The sequence below is a fragment of the Sciurus carolinensis genome, chromosome 4 (assembly GCF_902686445.1).
Source record: "Sciurus carolinensis chromosome 4, mSciCar1.2, whole genome shotgun sequence".
Taxonomy (NCBI): Eukaryota; Metazoa; Chordata; class Mammalia; order Rodentia; family Sciuridae; genus Sciurus; species Sciurus carolinensis.
This window is the reverse complement of record NC_062216.1, coordinates 137262239-137279493: the sequence shown is the minus strand read 5'-3', so window position 1 is coordinate 137279493 and position 17255 is coordinate 137262239. Positions and strand designations below refer to the sequence as shown.

Here is a 17255-nt window from a genome sequence, read left to right as displayed (position 1 = left end):
TGCCTTTATTAGCATAAGAAAAACTTTAACAGGAGCTTTTACATATTACTGGGGTGGGGGGTGGTGAGGGATGGGTGGGCAGCCCTGAACCCTTTAGGGCTTTTTCTCTGTAGTGTGTCGCTTTCAACAGTTACTACTGCAGCTTTAAGTGCTTTAAAGCTTCTCCTATTAACATCCTCGGGAAATGTTACGCTCAGAACTAAAACGTTTGGGGTGATTTTCTGCCTGGTGGGGGGAATGGGTAGTCTTTTAATTTGATTTTTTTTTTAGGTTTTTTGCTTGGGGGTACATAAAATGAACTTTATTTACAGTAAAAAAAAAAAAAAAAATTCATTTTAGAGAAAGGAGAGAGTACCTGTGGGGAATGGGGAGGGAGATAGGATACTCTGTCTCTGCAAACTGACAGTCTGACATGCTGACTCCTCCGTCTTCCACATTCTTTCCTTCAAGTAGTTGTTGTCACTTTTGAGTTTCCCTATCCTTTTCTTCTGGAGATGCTTTGGGAAACCTCTCCTATACACTCTCCCTTTGCTTTTTACAGCACATATTTCATAGTGGTAGGGCAGGACTAGGCATGACCAGGAAGAAGTTTGGTGTTAAGCATAGGACAAAGTGAAAGAGAGAAAGATAAAAAAAAAGGGGAATACTTCCAGCCGCTCTCTCTCAATCCGTATTGCTCCCCAGTCTTCTGGTGTCCCTGGCCTAAAACCTCCTCATAGCCACCTCTCCAGCTCCTTGATGTGCAGGAGGCTGATGCAATAAATGCATATGATGATTTCAGTCCATTACATATGCTTTCTCAGCACCCTCTTGACCCCATGCTTGACATACTTTTATTTTATTTTATTTTTCTTACAATTTAGGGGATTATAAGCCTTATCAAGTGGGCAGGAGTGCAAGCTTTTTGCCCTTGTTGATTTGCTTTGGCTCTTAGCAGTGTAAATAGAAAAATCTGCAAAGGACTCTGTGCTGGCTTCAGAGAACAGGGGAAGCAGAACAGGTCAATGAGATAGCATTCTGTTTCATATTGACCCAGAGAAGAAGGGAAGTCGGCCAGAAACCTTGAGGGAGGTGAGAAAATCAATTTGTGATTCTGAGAAGACTAGGAAGGGGGTGCCCTGAAGTTGTTAGGATTATTCACAGGGGTTTATACACAGGAATATTTCCCAGTTTCCAAGAATGCCTCAATTTCCAACTCTCCTCGCAGTCTCCATTTCTAGCCTTACCTACCCGAGGACCTCATCTTGATATTGCAGCTATAGACAAGGGAGGCACCTTTAGCAAGCTAGAGATTTGATGTTTATTAGGCAGAAGATTGGATTTTCCTCTAAGTACCAGGCAAAAACAAAACAAAACCTACTCATATCTTTCTGTACTAACTTGCCCCTGAAAAAGTCTTCCCCTAACTTAATGTGGAGTGGGGGTTGTGGAGAAAACTGAATGGTGTGGTAGAAAATGTTCTCATTGGGTGTCAGGGGACCTGAACTTTAGTTGCATCTATTAAACTTTTAACTTCGAATGTTAGTTAATTAAAAATATTTCTTTTCGGTCTATGTGCCACATGGAGCAAGATGGTATAACATCATCTAAAATCTTCAAGGTTTAATTTTCTCAGTGGTAAAATTGATAAGAATAACTTTCATCAACTACCTAACAGTTCTATCATGAGAACCACAGGAAGAAACAAGAAATAAGAAAAGGATTTCTATATTAGAAAGTATTCTATAATTAATAATTCAATTTTTAATAGTTAACATATTATCTGATTTCAGTTGTGAAACAGAACTTCTACTTAATTGTGTCCATTTTACTGATTCAGAAGTTTAGCTTTTTCTTTATTAAGTAGAAAACTTTGACAATTTTGTTCAATTTGTAATAGTCAGAACTGAAGTTAGTCCTCACATTCCTCATTAAAACTATATTCAGAAATCTCACATTTCTGAGATAATAAAAAAAACAAAAACAAAAAAATCAACCAAAAAAACCCCCAAATCAAAACAAAAAAACCCCCCCAAACTTGAGGAACATAATTGCTGTGACATAAATAAGAGCAAGAAATTCAATTAGGAGCCAAGTGTTTGATTACTTTCCGATGTGGGGTCTACACAATACAAATTGGAATCTTAAAAACCAATATAGCTCAAAACCATGAGACATACAATCTTATGCCTTTGGGAATTCTCCACCTTTCTAAAACCTTCACTTTCTTAGACCTCTTAATTCTCTTTCACAATTTGCACTAACAGAAGAGAGTTATATATTTTTTAATTATTTGCAGAGAGATTTATTCCTAACAGGTATATGAAAGGCAGTGAAGATAATGAGAGACTTGATGTTTATTAGGCAGAAGACTTGATTTTCCTCTAAGTACCAGGCAAAAACAAAACCAAAACCAAAATAACAAAACAAAAACTACTCATATCCTTCTGTACTAACTGTCCCTGAAAAAGAGGCTGGTAGTCTATAAGATCTCAATCCAAGTAGTTAGATTTAGATATTCCTCCCCCACTTTTTTTTCTTACAAGTTCTTGGGCATTGGAATACAAAGGATTCAAAGGAAGCAACTAATTGGGCTTGTCCTTGTGAGGTAGGAAGGTCTGAGATCTGCATCTTTTACTATGCGGATACAAGATAGAGGCGAAAATCTTTGTGCAGTGTATTTTGAATTAACTTAGTAGGAGGGAAATAAACTGACCCTGTCAAAGAGTAGTAAGAAAAATTACTTTAAAAAAGTTTTCTTATTTTCTTCACTGTTTTGCTGATTAATTCCTTACCTTGTCTTAATTCACTACTGGGTCTATTCAAAACATGGGCCTACTGATAGAATTAATTGGACAATTCTATCAAATGGGTGGATTGTTTTTTCCCCATTGAATCCAGTAAGTTGTTAAACCATCTGTTGTTTTCACATTTTGCATATTTATCCCAAGATTTGATAAAGTTACTAATAGAAATAATTACAGAAATATTTAAAGAGCCCTAGCTGTTTCAGGTTCTGTGCTGTCACTTAGTTCTCAAACTTATCTACAATGTCCCCTTATCACTACTACTTCATGGATAATGCATATGAGGTTTAGAAGAGTTACATAACTTGTTCAGTGTTAAATTGCTAGTAGTGGCAGAGTGGGGTTTAAACCTTGGCAAAACATTCTACTTTGGTTCCAATTAACTAGCCATTTCCAGTAAATGTAGCTTGGCATTTGGATTACCTGGAATGATCTTATTATATAATTTTGGTCTCCTTGTACATAGGTCAACTTACTTTGGAGACAGACCATCCAAATGCTTAAAGTTGTTTTAATGGTAAGTAGGTTAAACAAATTTGAAATGCGGGAACTGTTTTTTCAGGCCATAGCTCCTTTGTAAATAATTCATTATTCATTCAGCAGCTATGCTTAGTGCTACCAGGCAGCCAGAGCACTGTGAGAGACATAAATACACGGCCTAGTGAGAGAAAAGTGCGATGTTACAGAGGTGTAAACAAACTGCTAGTGGCATTTAAAAAAGACAAAGATTTATTTTAGGAGATGGATCAGAAATGGCTCCACAGAGTTCCACCACCTAAAACTTTCTGTCTCCCCACGTGATCCCAGGCCTCACTTCTGCTCCTCTTCCAGGTTGTTGCCAAATGTCATCTACTCATCAGGCCTTTCCTGACCACCCCATTTATAAATACTTCCAACATTCATTATCCTTTTACCAGCTTTAGTTCTCCATAGCATTGGTCACCTTACTATAAGCTTTTTCATTTATTGACTTCTCATCGATTGCTCTACATTAAAATGCAAGGTGCAGGAAGGTGGGACCTTTTGATGGTTGTCCACTAATGTGAACCTAGTGCTTGCACAGAAGGAAATGAGACTTCAGCTGGGCCTGAAGAATGGATAGGATCGAGCTAGACATTGGTTGAAGAAAGGGAATTCCAGGTAAAGGAAACCTCTTAAGCAAAGAATGGAGGCAGTGAGTTGCACTGCCAATTTGGAGAAGAGTGTGCTGGTCCATTTGGATGCAACGAGATATGGTATGACAGTCTGAAATTGTCCACATTATGTAGTTACAGTGGTTATAATTTAACTCAGTAGGCAGCAGGAAATCCTTAAAACTAGATGTCTTAAATGAGACGGAGTTGGAGAATGAAAAATGGTGGAGTGAGACAGACATCATTACCCTATGTACATGAATGATTACATGAATGGTATGAATCTACATCGTGCACAACCATAGAAATGAAATGATGTATCCCATTTGTGTACAATGAATCAAAATGCAGTCTGAAAAAAATAAGAAAAAAAAAACAAAATAAAACCTAGATCTCTCTATGGGTATTTACCCTTTGAGTATCTTTATTTAATATTTAATAATGAAATAAAATCATTCCAGGTAATTCAAGTGAGGGGATGAAACTAGGTTGTGCAGGTTCTGAAATTAATATAGTTTTGATGATTTTCTTTAGAGAAAAGGATACAAAATTACAAATCCTAAATTAGATCTGACCTCTGACCTTATCTCTTTTCTGTCACACTGTTGTGTTAGTATAGTGTGTGGTGGGAGCCATCCCAGATTCCCTTCCTTTGCTGGGTTGCTAGCAGTAAGCAATACATGTAATATATGGTTATGAATGTAAGCCACGTAAATACAGCCTGCTAGACCCAGGTTTCCTCAGCTGAATCCTGAAAATCCCTGCAGCTTCTCTGATGTTATAGAATAAGAAGGGATGGGCAGTGAAGGAGAAGTCACATGGAAAGAGACAGCAAACTGTGATTAAAAATGGCAGTTGAAATATCTGGGACCATGGGAACTTTAAGAACTTGAGAGAAGCCAGCACAAGTGAGGGACTCTGAATCATTATTGACTTTATGGTAACACTGCTCTGGAACTCTGCTGAAGGACACACGATAAACTAGAAAGACTAGGGGAGTACTCGACGTGGTGAGGAGAAGGTGGTTGGCATGGAAGTTAGGAATGAAGCCTATGAGAAGATACAAAGGAACAATTATTGACATGTGACTGTTGAACAAAAGAAGATGGAAAGGTCAAAGGTATGTGAAGACCTTATGATATTAAGCAGTAATCTGAGAGTATACTATAATTGTAGTTAAAAATTCCTCTGCATCTTTTTCACCTAGGTATATTAAATATTCTTTATATTTTCAGAGGAAACTATGCTCATTGCTCCAAATTTGCTTTGTTATGCTGTTAGGTAATGAAAACAGGACATTATTAAATAGGGTCTTGGTGACAGGAAAGAATTAGTGTATCTTTCCCAGGTGGCTTATTTATAAAGAGAAGTAAACTTAGGTACAAGGGGAAATTGGTTGACAAATTAGTGGGTCAGTAAGTGAAACTCAACTTTATCACTTTTTAGCTGTTGTGCTTTGGAATATAATATCACCATGCTGTATTAGTGTGACCTTTTGAAGTTTGCAATACTTATATTAGAGAAAGTGTTAAATAATGAGTAGTAACTGTTGTAAATCCATGGCCAGAAACAATGTCAGCTGTAGTCTACTTATGATGACCTTGTAGCATACCAGAAAAATTCCTCACACTTTAATGATTTACTGGAACATTAAAAATATAATTGATTTAATCATACATAGAAGAGAAAAAAATATGTTCAACCATGGAAATGACAAGTCCTTGACTTGACTTTGCTTTGGAACAAGAATGTACTTTCACTTACTGTATTTATTATGGTTCAGTTGTATAGTACTCTGAACTCCAAAGCCTCCCTCCTTATTCTAAGTTATAGTACTGAAAGCATTATCATGGGAATCCACTTTCAAACAGAAATTATTCATATATAAAAGAAAGGTTGAGCCTTTAATGAAATGGCATTATAAAAATTGGGGTACAATGAATCAAAATGCAGTCTGTAAAACTAAAGATTTTAATAAAAAAATAAAATAGCAAAGCATTAGTATGCCCCCCCCCCAAAAAAAAATTATGTTAGGCTATCAAATACCTAATGAACAAGTCTCTGAGGGATACATTTTTTTATATCTTGGGTGCATTTTGACAAAAAAAAATCCCTCAAACTATAATCTGTCATAGCAGAGCCTTTCAGAAAGGAAATGAAGATTTTTCAGTTTTCAATGCCATAGAAATGACAATTGATACTTTGACTATGAAGAAGGAAAACAGATTTTATCTTTGATGCCAATTCCAATAAATTGAGAGTGGCTTCCTGGGGCACAGCGTTGGGATGGATTCTGAGACTGTTTCCAGGCTCAGTAGGAAAGAGGACCATGATCAATTAAGGAGTGGGGAGTCACAGCACGCGTGCTATGCATTTGGTATCCATGATGAAACTGCATTTAAAAAAATCAGCAATCACCAGGACTTACCAGATAAGCCACCCACATCCATCTTCTTCAGGTTCTTTGCCTCCAGAATGACGACAGTCAGTTTACCAGCAGTAGGTACATAGCGGAGGGAGAAGCAGATGTCACCCAATTTCTCTTGCTATGAAAGCCAATAAAAAAGGTATTAACAATTTTTCAGATAAGGGTGATTGAATATAATCTCTTCGAGAGAGGAGGGTTATGACAATTAGAAAATTTTTAGGATCATTGGCATTTATTCAGTGGTTCTTTTATTCATTAAGGAATCATCAAAATAGATACCAGTTTTTAAAAAAGACCATTTATATTTTAACATCCATCAAAATATATTTATAATTCAATGGTACTGGAAATGAGACCCAAATGACTTTTTCAGAGAGATTAGCACTGTAAAATGCTCAACAAAATTTTATTACTTTACAAAAGAGCTTTGAAAAGGGCTTAACACTTGTTTCGTAGAGTCAACTGACCTAAATTTTTGTCTTTTTACATATAAAATAGGATTATGCCTAACATTCTATATTTATGGTTTTGGGAAAAAAGATTTACATTTGTGTTTTATTAATTCTATTTATTGATGAAAATTCTGAATTCCTAATAACTGAAATGAAATTAAATATAAGTTTTGCACTTTGTTTTATTCATTTCAAATGAAGAAGTCTCACTTTCTTTTTCCTTATCTTAAAATTTGTAAAAATTGAAACACATCGTTATGCAATGTGAAGAATCTCATAACTCTTATTTCATTATATCATATTTTAGGCACAAAAAAAATTCACCAGTGCTGTACTAAGGTGTTTTTGAACAAATGATGGTATATTTAAAATGATTAAACTTTCCCCCCTTTCCCTGAAAGGACTCCTATTAATTCCCCCATCTTAAGTGAGACTCTGGGGTTCTGTAGGATTATGTATTATTCTCTAGGATTACCAGGAAAGAACCAGGCTGTTGTTCAAGAGTAGAATTTGCATTCACCTTTGTGTGTGTGTGTGTGTGTGTGTGTGTGTGTGTGTGTGAAGGAGAGAGAGGGGTGTGCTGTGCCCTTCTCAGATCCAGGAGGCTCCATGATGCTTTGTAACATAAGGAATTAGCTATATGTCAAATCAGAGTTTATTTCTTAGTGTTTTCTCTTATGAAATGTGAATTCTGATTCAGAAAGAGGTAAGAGTTGTGTCAGATTTCTGCAGATAAACTTTTTAACATAGGAGTGGGGTACGGAAACGCCCATACTAAGGACTTCTCATGCTATACTCAGATGAGGACTATATTTGGCCTTTTCTATAACCTGACACGTGCGACATCAGCTAGTCTTCAATGCAGAAATAACTATCTAGAGGTAATTTAACAAAGTGAAGAAGTGTAACTACTTATTTTGGAGTGCTCAACATATCCATCTTTCAAAAGAGAAAGGGTATAATTTATCTGCAGGTAAGATGTGGTGGGGGGGAGGAGAGGAAGAGAAGGAGAAAAGGTACCACTTTCTGCTGAAGTAATGCCCCTATGGAAACAGTACCACATTCTTTCATGTCTCAAGTTCCCATAACATCTTACATCTTACCATATACCTCTATGTTAATAAGAGCTTTTTATTTATTTATTTTTGGTACCAGGGGCACTTAACCATTGAACCATATCTCCAGTTCTTTTTATATTTTATTTTTTACTTTTTCATTTTGAGACAGGGTCTCACTAAGTTGCTTAGGACCTTGATAAGTTGCTGAGGCTGGCTTTGAACTCAGGATCCTCCTGCCTCAGCTTCACTAGCCGCTAAGATTACAGGTGTGCACCACCATATCTGGCAGAAGAGCTTTGTTTTTGTATTGCTATTTGCATGTCTTAATTCTCTCTCATGACTGTACCCACCTTGAAGGCTGATTCCTTGCCTGGATAACACTTCTCATACATTTTCAAATGTAAATAGGTGGAAACTTTAGATAATATACCTATTTGAAATTACTGAGGTCATAACTCCCATTAGTATAAGACAATAGGGAGTTACTTGTAATGTATCAAGTTCACCTTATGTGCCCACTCACCCCTAGGAATTAATTTACACCCCAGGGGAGTCTAGTGGAATACATTTCTCTTCATAATCTCTGAAAATAAGTGGGAGTTAATATCATGGAAATTAACGCAAAGTATGGCAAATTCATCTGAACTTTATGAGATAAGAGAAATAGAAATGAACAAAATTGCTATTCAAAATGCTCATTAGCAGGGCAGTTCTTTTTGGTGGAATAGGCCTGTTCTCCAGGACAACCTTCTAGAGGAGCTGGCTGAACTGCAGGGGGTGGTTACTCTAACCCTTGCAGCAGTGTCAGACATGACCATTCTCTGATGTCATACTCCTCCTCTGGCTCATAGCTGAACTCCAAGATTGATTTCAGGGCATGTTCATTATTTTAAAATAAAAAAATGCCACAACTTTCTTTCAGGCATTCTATTCTTTAATCTTATGATACATAGTGAATTTTATAAGATTTTAGATAATATTTAGCTTCAGAAGAAAGCATTTATAGAGTATGAAAAACCCTGATGCAAGGAGAAATATGTGTAATTATCTGTAATTTTAAAACTATGAGATGGAGAAAAAATGAGTGTTTAAAAGTAAAAATGAGGGGTATTTTGTGAGAAAGAGAAATATAAAGAAGGGTGTATTATGGCATTTTTTTATAGATCTACATTTAATCATTAATTAAAAGACTTTAATAGGGAAAATTTTTCATTTGCTTACAAAGTTATCGTAATTGGTGTGCCAGATTAGTTATGTATTTTTATATTAACTGAATTTACTTTTCAAAGTTTAAATTTTATTACTTTGGGATCTACAAGCTATTTTCAAGCTATTTACAGCTTTTTTCCTTTTCTTTCTGGAATTTTGTCTTTCATGGCATCAAGATAGAGAAAAGCTCATTTCCAGAAACAGGCAAGGAAAGTACCCAGTACATATGAGCCTTTGCCTTAGTAAATTTTCTTTTTTCTTTTTTTGGGTGCTGAGGATCAAACCCAGGGCCTTGTGCTTACAAGGCAAGCACTCTACCGACTGAGCTATTTCCCCAGCCCCAGTAAATTTTCTGAGCTGTAATTATCTGGTACGAGTGTGTGCTTTTCCTAATGCTTTAAAACTCAGTTTTAAAAATTTTCTAAAATTTTGAGAATCAGGGCAACTTTTGTCCTATTACATGATGGTTGGACACTAGACTCCTTGATTTAGGACAATTGCAAATATGATCAAAACTTTTTTCACATGTTGTGGACAACATGGGAACCAGGAGTTCTTGGCATACATGGTAAGCCAGTGTTGTTGAATCTCAAGGGCTCATAGAATATGAATTGTTGGAAAGAAGTATGTCCTTTTTTCAGTGAAGTCTTTCATTGCTTCTGTGATCGGAACAGTACTTTGTCCCACAGTCTGTTCTAGCTGCAGAGGTTTCACCCTATCTATTACCATCTACACGGAAGAACTGGAATGACCTGATTGATGTGGACAGTTTTACAACAAATTAATTTCATAACTTCACAAGTCAGTTTGGAAGCAATATACAAATATTAATTTATAACATTTTATTACTGCAAAATTCTAGAAACCAAGATTTGCTAAATTGTTAGAGAAAAAGTTTCCTTTGAGGTTGTGATGATGGGGGGAGAAGTTTCTTGGAAAAAAGATAAACAAATCTAAATCACATATCCTTACTGCTGTCTGACAATTCTGTCTAGCATTCTGCATAACACCCTGGAGGGTGCTGATATGTCCACTTAAAAGTGAAGACTTTGCAAGTCAGAGGTTACAGGTTTCATAGTATCCAGTGAGGAACTGAAGCAAGATCTTTTGACACAAAATCGTTTTCTTTACTACTAAATGGCTATGTTGAAGGACAGAAATTAATAGCGCAACTGATCATCCATTTGGATATTCCACTTTTACTTTAAATTAATTGTTAAAGTCCTCCCCTTGAGTGTTCTCCTTTCCAACACCCCTTCCAGTCAGGGTCACTAATTAATCTGTTTTCAGTGACCAAGTCCCCTTCTCTCTGTTTTCCTGTATTCATTTAACCCACAAGTCTTGACTTTTTTTTTTTTTCCACAAATGTGGCACAGTCTGGATATTTTCTTTCATTTCCTTTTTCTGTCACCATAATAAGATCTCCACCTTAACCACCTCAACTCTCTCCACCCTCCAGCATGACCACTACCTCCATATGGTGTTTGCCACTATCACCACCGCTACCACCACTGTCCCTACCAGACACTATGAGCTCAGTACCATCGCCATCACCTCCATTCTCACCAGCAGCTCCACAGTGTTTGAGATCAAGCCATAACCTCGTCTGTCATACTTTTAAAAAATACTCTTATGAAAAAGTATTTAGGGTTTCCAAAGTTCAATGCAGGCTGCAAATCACTGCCATATGAATGTTCCAAAGGTTCAAACCCCTCTTCCTAACTTTTAAGGAGCTCTGTATTTTGCCTCTACCCTAACTATCCAAACTTTTTTCTTACTGCCTCCTCAGCATCTTGAATCTGATTACCTCTCCCCACTTATAGAAATACCATTGTAGTTGAAGTCTGGTGACCAACTATTCTGATTTGCTCAAAACTCTACAGGGAAAGTCCCAGAAAAACCATGACAAGTGGTAACCTTAAATCTATGTCATCAATATTCTTGGCTCACACTTCTGTAACAGTCTCCTGATAGCCTCTCCATATCCACTCTTGCTCCTTTCCAATCTCTTCCTTACATAAAAAGGAGAAGGGTCCTTTCAAAATAGGAATATGGTCATGGGACAATCCTACTCAAAGCCTACTCAAAGCCCTTCAATATCTTCTCATTTCACTTAGAATAACATGTTATTGCTTACACTAAAATATGATCTGATCCTTCCATCTCTCAACACTATTCTGAGCTCATTTCCTCTTCCCCAAACATGCCAAGTCCACTTCTATAACAGGGTCTTCTGCATTTGCTGTTTACTCTGTCTGCAATATTCTCCCCTACATGCCATTATGGATTATTCTGTTATTTAGTTTTCTACTCTTATCACCTCTTTAGAGAACCTTTAGAGAACTTTTATGGAAAGTTATCTAAGTAGTCTAATACACTCTTTTTTTTTTGAAAAATACATTTTTAGTTGTCAATGAATCTTTTATTTTCTTTATTTATATGTGGTGCTGGTATTGAACCCAGGCAAGCAATCTACTACTGAGCCACAACTCCAGCCCTCTAATTCACTCTTTTTTTTTTTTTTTTTTTTTTTTTGCAGTACTGGGGATCGAACTCAGGGCCTTGTGCTTGTGAGGCAAGCACTCTACCAGCTGAGCTATCTCCCCAGCCCCTCTAATTCACTCTTAAGCACATATTCCACCTATGTCCTAGCATTTGCCATCACTTGATATGCTGTTTCTTTAGGTTTACCCCATCAAAACATCAGACTATATGAGAAGAGACTTGTTTTGCTCACTGCCATGTTCCCAGCATTAGAACAATGCCTGGTACAGAGTGTAGCTCCACATATGCCTGTCAAATGTAGGTTCTCTACAATTGAATGCAGTCAGAATGGTCTTCTCAGTATCTTCTTTTAATCACATGTTGGGTTCTCTATAGAAAAGCAATTCTTAAATTCTTAAAGGCAAGGTTTATTGGGATGTATCCATTTGATCAACACTTATTGAAGCAGGGGAGAGACAGGATTGTATAAGGGAAGAACTTGGTTTGTGACATAATCACAACGAAGGCCTCAGCCAATGCTCTGGGATACTCTGGAGCTTGGATAGCTCTTCAGAGATGTTCTGAATTGGGGCATCAGAGGTAAGACCTACAATCCTCACCTAAGCACTGGCTATGGGCTGTCCCCATATCTAGAGTCAAGGTCTCTTCAGCTAATGCTGAGAACTTAGTTATGAGCTGTCAGTCATCAACACTCTTGACAGCCAGGACAAAAAATACCTTGGTCATAATGGTGTAAACATTGGGAGTTCACAGCAATCACTACTTCTCCATGAACTATATGCTTTCCCATCACCATTTTTTTTACTTAGTTAATAAATTCACTTGAAATATCTCCATTCTCTTCTACCTAATACAATTATTCCTACACATGAAGCCCTAGTCTATTTTCATATTATTAATAAAGCACCCCCTTATACATGGCTTTCTGGTAGAAATTTATTTGTAGCCAGTATTATGGTACTGAGAAATGATTTTTCCCTATTTACTTTGCATATATTATGATTTAGATATGAGATGTCTCATGAGAAGCTCATGTGATAATGCAAGAATGTTCAAAGGTGAAATGATCAGATTAGGAGAGCTGTAACCTCATCAGTGGAATAATCTTTTTAATGGGTTGATGGATTACTGAGTGTTAACTAGGCAGTATTTACCAGTATGAAATAGGTGACTGGGGGTGTGCCCTTGGGGATTCAATATTTTTCCCCTGGCTGTTCCTGTTCCCCAGCTACCCTGATCTGACAGCTTTTCTCCACCACACCCTCCCACCATGCTGCTCCACCTCATCTCAGGCCTAGAGCAATGGAATCAGCTGACCACGAACTGAAACCTCTGAAGCTATGAGACCAAAATAAACTTTTCCCTTCTCTAAGTTGTTCTGATTGGGTATTTTGGTCACAGTGAAGAAAAGTTAACTAACAAAGTTTATGTGAGTTCAATTTTTTGGGACAGATAGATGTGAATTGTTGGACAAGATTAAGAAAATAATTCTAAAAAATGGGCCCATTCTGTGGACCCCACATGCTTTCTTTTCCAAGACGCAATTCACCTAGAGCCCTACCTGGGCTAAGTGGACAGGATAAGTCACATTCCTCAGCAAACTGCCTGTTATCTGCAGGAGAAATGCAGGCCTGAAATAAATGTTGATGGAAGAAACCCAGGAGGCTTTTGTGACCAGATCCTAAAACTGGGAGATAAGGATAGGTCCTCCTACCCATAAAATTTGTAAGAATGTGTGGTTAAGAATCCAATTAGAACCAATCCACATGGGCCAAAGTGACCTAGAGGTGCCATGAGAGTGGGTACTTGAAAATCTGATGTCATCCTGCTGTCAATCAAAAGTGAAGAGGTGGACCTGGGCAGGGCTCTCTGGAAACTTCTCTGGGATCCTGAATAAAATTGGAGTGCAGGAAAGGCACAGTGTCCCTCTCCTCTCTGAGAGGACTCACTCTCGCTTGAGAGGGTCCCCTTTCCCTTTTGTATCCTTTCAATAAACTCATTCCTATTACTCTGAGCAACATGTCTGAAATCTTTCTGACTTGATCACAAGAATCAGGGTTTGAAGGGGGTCTTCACACTGCCTCAGTTTTTCAGAAGGTCCTAACTCTGTAACAAACTCACCTTAAACTCCAGAGGAACAAGAATTTCACTTTATACCACTTTTCTATGCCAAGCTCCAGGTACCTAAGTAGGGCTTCTAAATAGTTGTGGGCTGTTTGTATTAAAATGAGAACCTCACCAAGCTTTCACTTTGCAAACAGCATTGATGCTAGTGTTCTATCAACAGTGTCTCCAGTTTAATCAACAAGTCAACTAAGTGGATTTATTTGAAGCTCCTGCTTTGTGCCTAGTACTATGAACACTGCCACATTAGCTCTGACATGAGACTAGAAACAAAAACATTTCTGGAGGTGTGCTTTTATAAGATAATTTCAAGACCCTGTAGAGTTGTAGCCAACAGATGAGTGCTTTTGCTGGTGTGATTATCTCATGAAGGGGTCTTATTACTATTAGGAATTTCAGCTTTATGTATAATTTATTTTAGTCAATTGCCTGATCACTAGGTGGAAACTGCCAGTTAGTGTTAGAGAGTTCCAACTGTGAGATTCAGAGAAATTAACCTGCTCTTTTAGAATATGGAGCTGACAATCAGAAGGTACTTTTGTTCTGAGCAGCTTGATAATTCCATTATTTTCTTTTAAAAAGCATTCACTGAATAGAGTAGATGTCTATAAAATCATTAATTTGCAACTATAGCAATACCTTTCATTTTTGAAAAGTATTAGAGATCTTAGAATAAAGGTCATCTCCAATAGATAAAAAAAACTTGATTTAAAATGAATATTTATTTGATGGCTTCTATGGCACCATCTATCATTTTATGATTAAAAAGAAGGTTTTACTTTAGTGGCCTTTGCAAATGGGGCCAGTTCACAGATTTGTTGGGAACACTGTACCTTCAAATGAGTTTTAAAAAGGTACCTGAATTGACTTAGTGCCATGACATTTTAAAAGGACATATTCTATTTATGTTAATTGTAAGAAGATTTTCCTATGTTAAATTGGCAATAGATTTTCTGATGAGTGGATGTTTTTTTCCTGAGGTTGGGAGTCTATTTAGAGGTGACAAATAAATGGAGGTCTAATGGAAATTCAAACTATTTGCATATTCTCCATTTGTAAGAATGCTAAAATGTCCTTTTAAGAAGGACAATGTCATGTTTTAATTTTAATAAGAGATGGGTGGCTTTAAATACATCCTTTGGGTGGTAATATTTTTGAACTTCATTTTATTCCCACAACTATGCTTATACCCCCAAAGTGTCTGCCAAATCGGTATTTACATCTAATGGACCAGATGGTCACAGTGTGAAATGTTGCTATGAAATGTACCCAGGCTAAAAAGACTGAATCTGGCCTAGCATGCAAATGTACAGTGAAATTTTCAGGTGAATGAGACAGTACGCTTTGTCTTTGTACATTTATTTTGTAATATTATGTAATCCATTAATTTTTATTCATTCTATTTTTTTATTATAGAGTAATTATTGAGTGCCACCATAGACTTTCAGCTCATGTCTTGATTCTGTGAATACTCTGATGAGTAATAATATATGTTGACTGCACCTCAGAGGTAGCAGAGATGCTTTGGGAGGAGAAGATGGACATACTCTAGAATGCAGCAACAAACAAAAGAGAAGGGGACTTTCTCTGGAGATTTATTCCTCAATAAATAACAATTTCTCAAAGTTATCTCAAATGCACTCCCCATGCAAATGGATCTTTATGACACCTCTTCCCTTTTAAGTAGAGCTAGTGTGTGTGTGTGTGTGTGTGTGTGTGTGTGTGTGTGGTGGTGGTGGTGGTGGCGGTGGCAGTTGGCATGTCACGTGTCCTGAAAAAGAGATTACTTAGACTGAGATGAGAGGTTTCAGCAGAAAAAGGTCAAGACAAACCTCCTTCAAAGGACGGCAAGAAAATTCTAGGCACAGAAATGCACAAAGGCTTTGATTCCTTTGGCAGTTTAAAATATGCTACTCTTCTAGAAGTGCAAAATTCATGTAATTTAATTATAAATGAATTTCCACTGGATGGTTTAGATCTCCCAAATTTTTTCATGATCTCTTTAGACTTTAATTAAGAGAGGGACTTGTCCCACTAGAAATAATATGAACAATATAGTAAAGGAGATATTCTGATGTAATCCAAATAAGGATCATGAAAATAGAAAAATCAAAATACCTAGGGAGAGTAATAGCAGTAAGTTTTAGAATAGAGTGGTGGAAAGAGCTCTTGACTACTGTGGGCATCAGTTTGGCATTCACTTATTCAACAGGTATTTATTGGGTATCTCCTATGTGCCAGGCACTATTCTAGGTACTGGGGCCCAGCAGTCAATACAATAAGCAAAATCAGTGAACAAAACAAATATAGTAAAATATGTTTGCTGATGGTATATGCCACAGAGAAGTGCAAACCAGCAGGGAGAGAGGGAGCATCATTTGAAATCAAATTACCTTATGGGGGAAACCTATTCAATCTCAACTGATTTCTCAGCCCAGACCCTTAAAGCTAGGGGGTCCTGGAATAATATATTTTAAGGTCTTAAAGAAAATGGATGCCAACCAACAATCCCATATCCAGCAAAAGTAAGCTTCAGATTTGAAGATGAAATAAAAACCTTCCATGATAAACAAGTTAAAAGAATTCACAACTAGAAAGCCTGTACTACAGAACATTCTCAGCAAAATATTTCATGAGGATGAAATGGGGGAAATAAAAGTGAAAACCAGCAAAAGGAGGAACCACACTAAAGGAATAGTTAATCAAAGGATAAACTAAGTCAAATTAAAAACCAGAAATAAACCAAAATGACCAAGAATACAAATCACATTCCAATAATAACCTTGAATGTTAATGGCCCAAACTCATCAATCAAAAGACACAGACTGACCGATTGGATTAAAAAACAACATCCAACAATATACTGTCTCCAAGAGACTCACCTCACAGGCAAAGACATCCACAGACTGAAGGTGAAAGAATGGGAAAAAACATATCACTCATATGAATTGTGTAAACTAACAGGGGTTTCCATCCTCATATCAGATAAAGTGGACTTCAAGTCAAAGTTAATCACAAGGGAGAAAGAAGGACATTTCATACTGCTTAAGGTAATTATACATCAGTAAGACATAACAATCATAAATGTTTATATCCCAAACAATGGAGCATCTACATACATCAAACTAATTCTTCTCAATTTTAAGAATCAAATAAATGACAACACAATAATATTGGGTGGCTTTAACACACCTCTCTTACTACTGGACAGATCTTCCAAACAAAAACTAAATAAAAAAGCTATAGGATTAAATAATGCAATCAATAATTTAGACTTAATAGACATATATAGAATATTTCATCCATCAATGAGTGAATACACTTTCTTCTTGGCAGCACATGGATCCTTCTCTACAACAGACCATATCTTATGCCACCAAGGAACTCTTAGTAAACACTAAAAAATGGAGATAATACTCTTCATTCTATCAGATTATAATGGAATGAAATTATAAATCAATGATGAAAATAAAAAATAGAAGTTACTCTAACACCTGGAGACTAAATAACACACTATTGAATGACTAATGGATAGCAGAAGAAATCAAGGATGAAATAAA

The 17255-nt window shown here is 36.8% G+C and overlaps 1 protein-coding gene across 5 annotated transcripts in view; it reads right to left on the bottom strand.

Moving 5' to 3' along the window:
* The window catches only part of Syt1 (synaptotagmin 1), a 512448-nt gene that overhangs the window by 86930 nt on the left and 408263 nt on the right, over positions 1–17255 (bottom strand). For all 5 annotated transcript variants that reach the window (XM_047549411.1, XM_047549412.1, XM_047549410.1 and 2 more), the window contains one exon: positions 6348–6465. In XM_047549411.1, coding sequence (XP_047405367.1) covers positions 6348–6465 — 118 coding nt within the window. The remainder of the gene's footprint in view (positions 1–6347; positions 6466–17255) is intronic.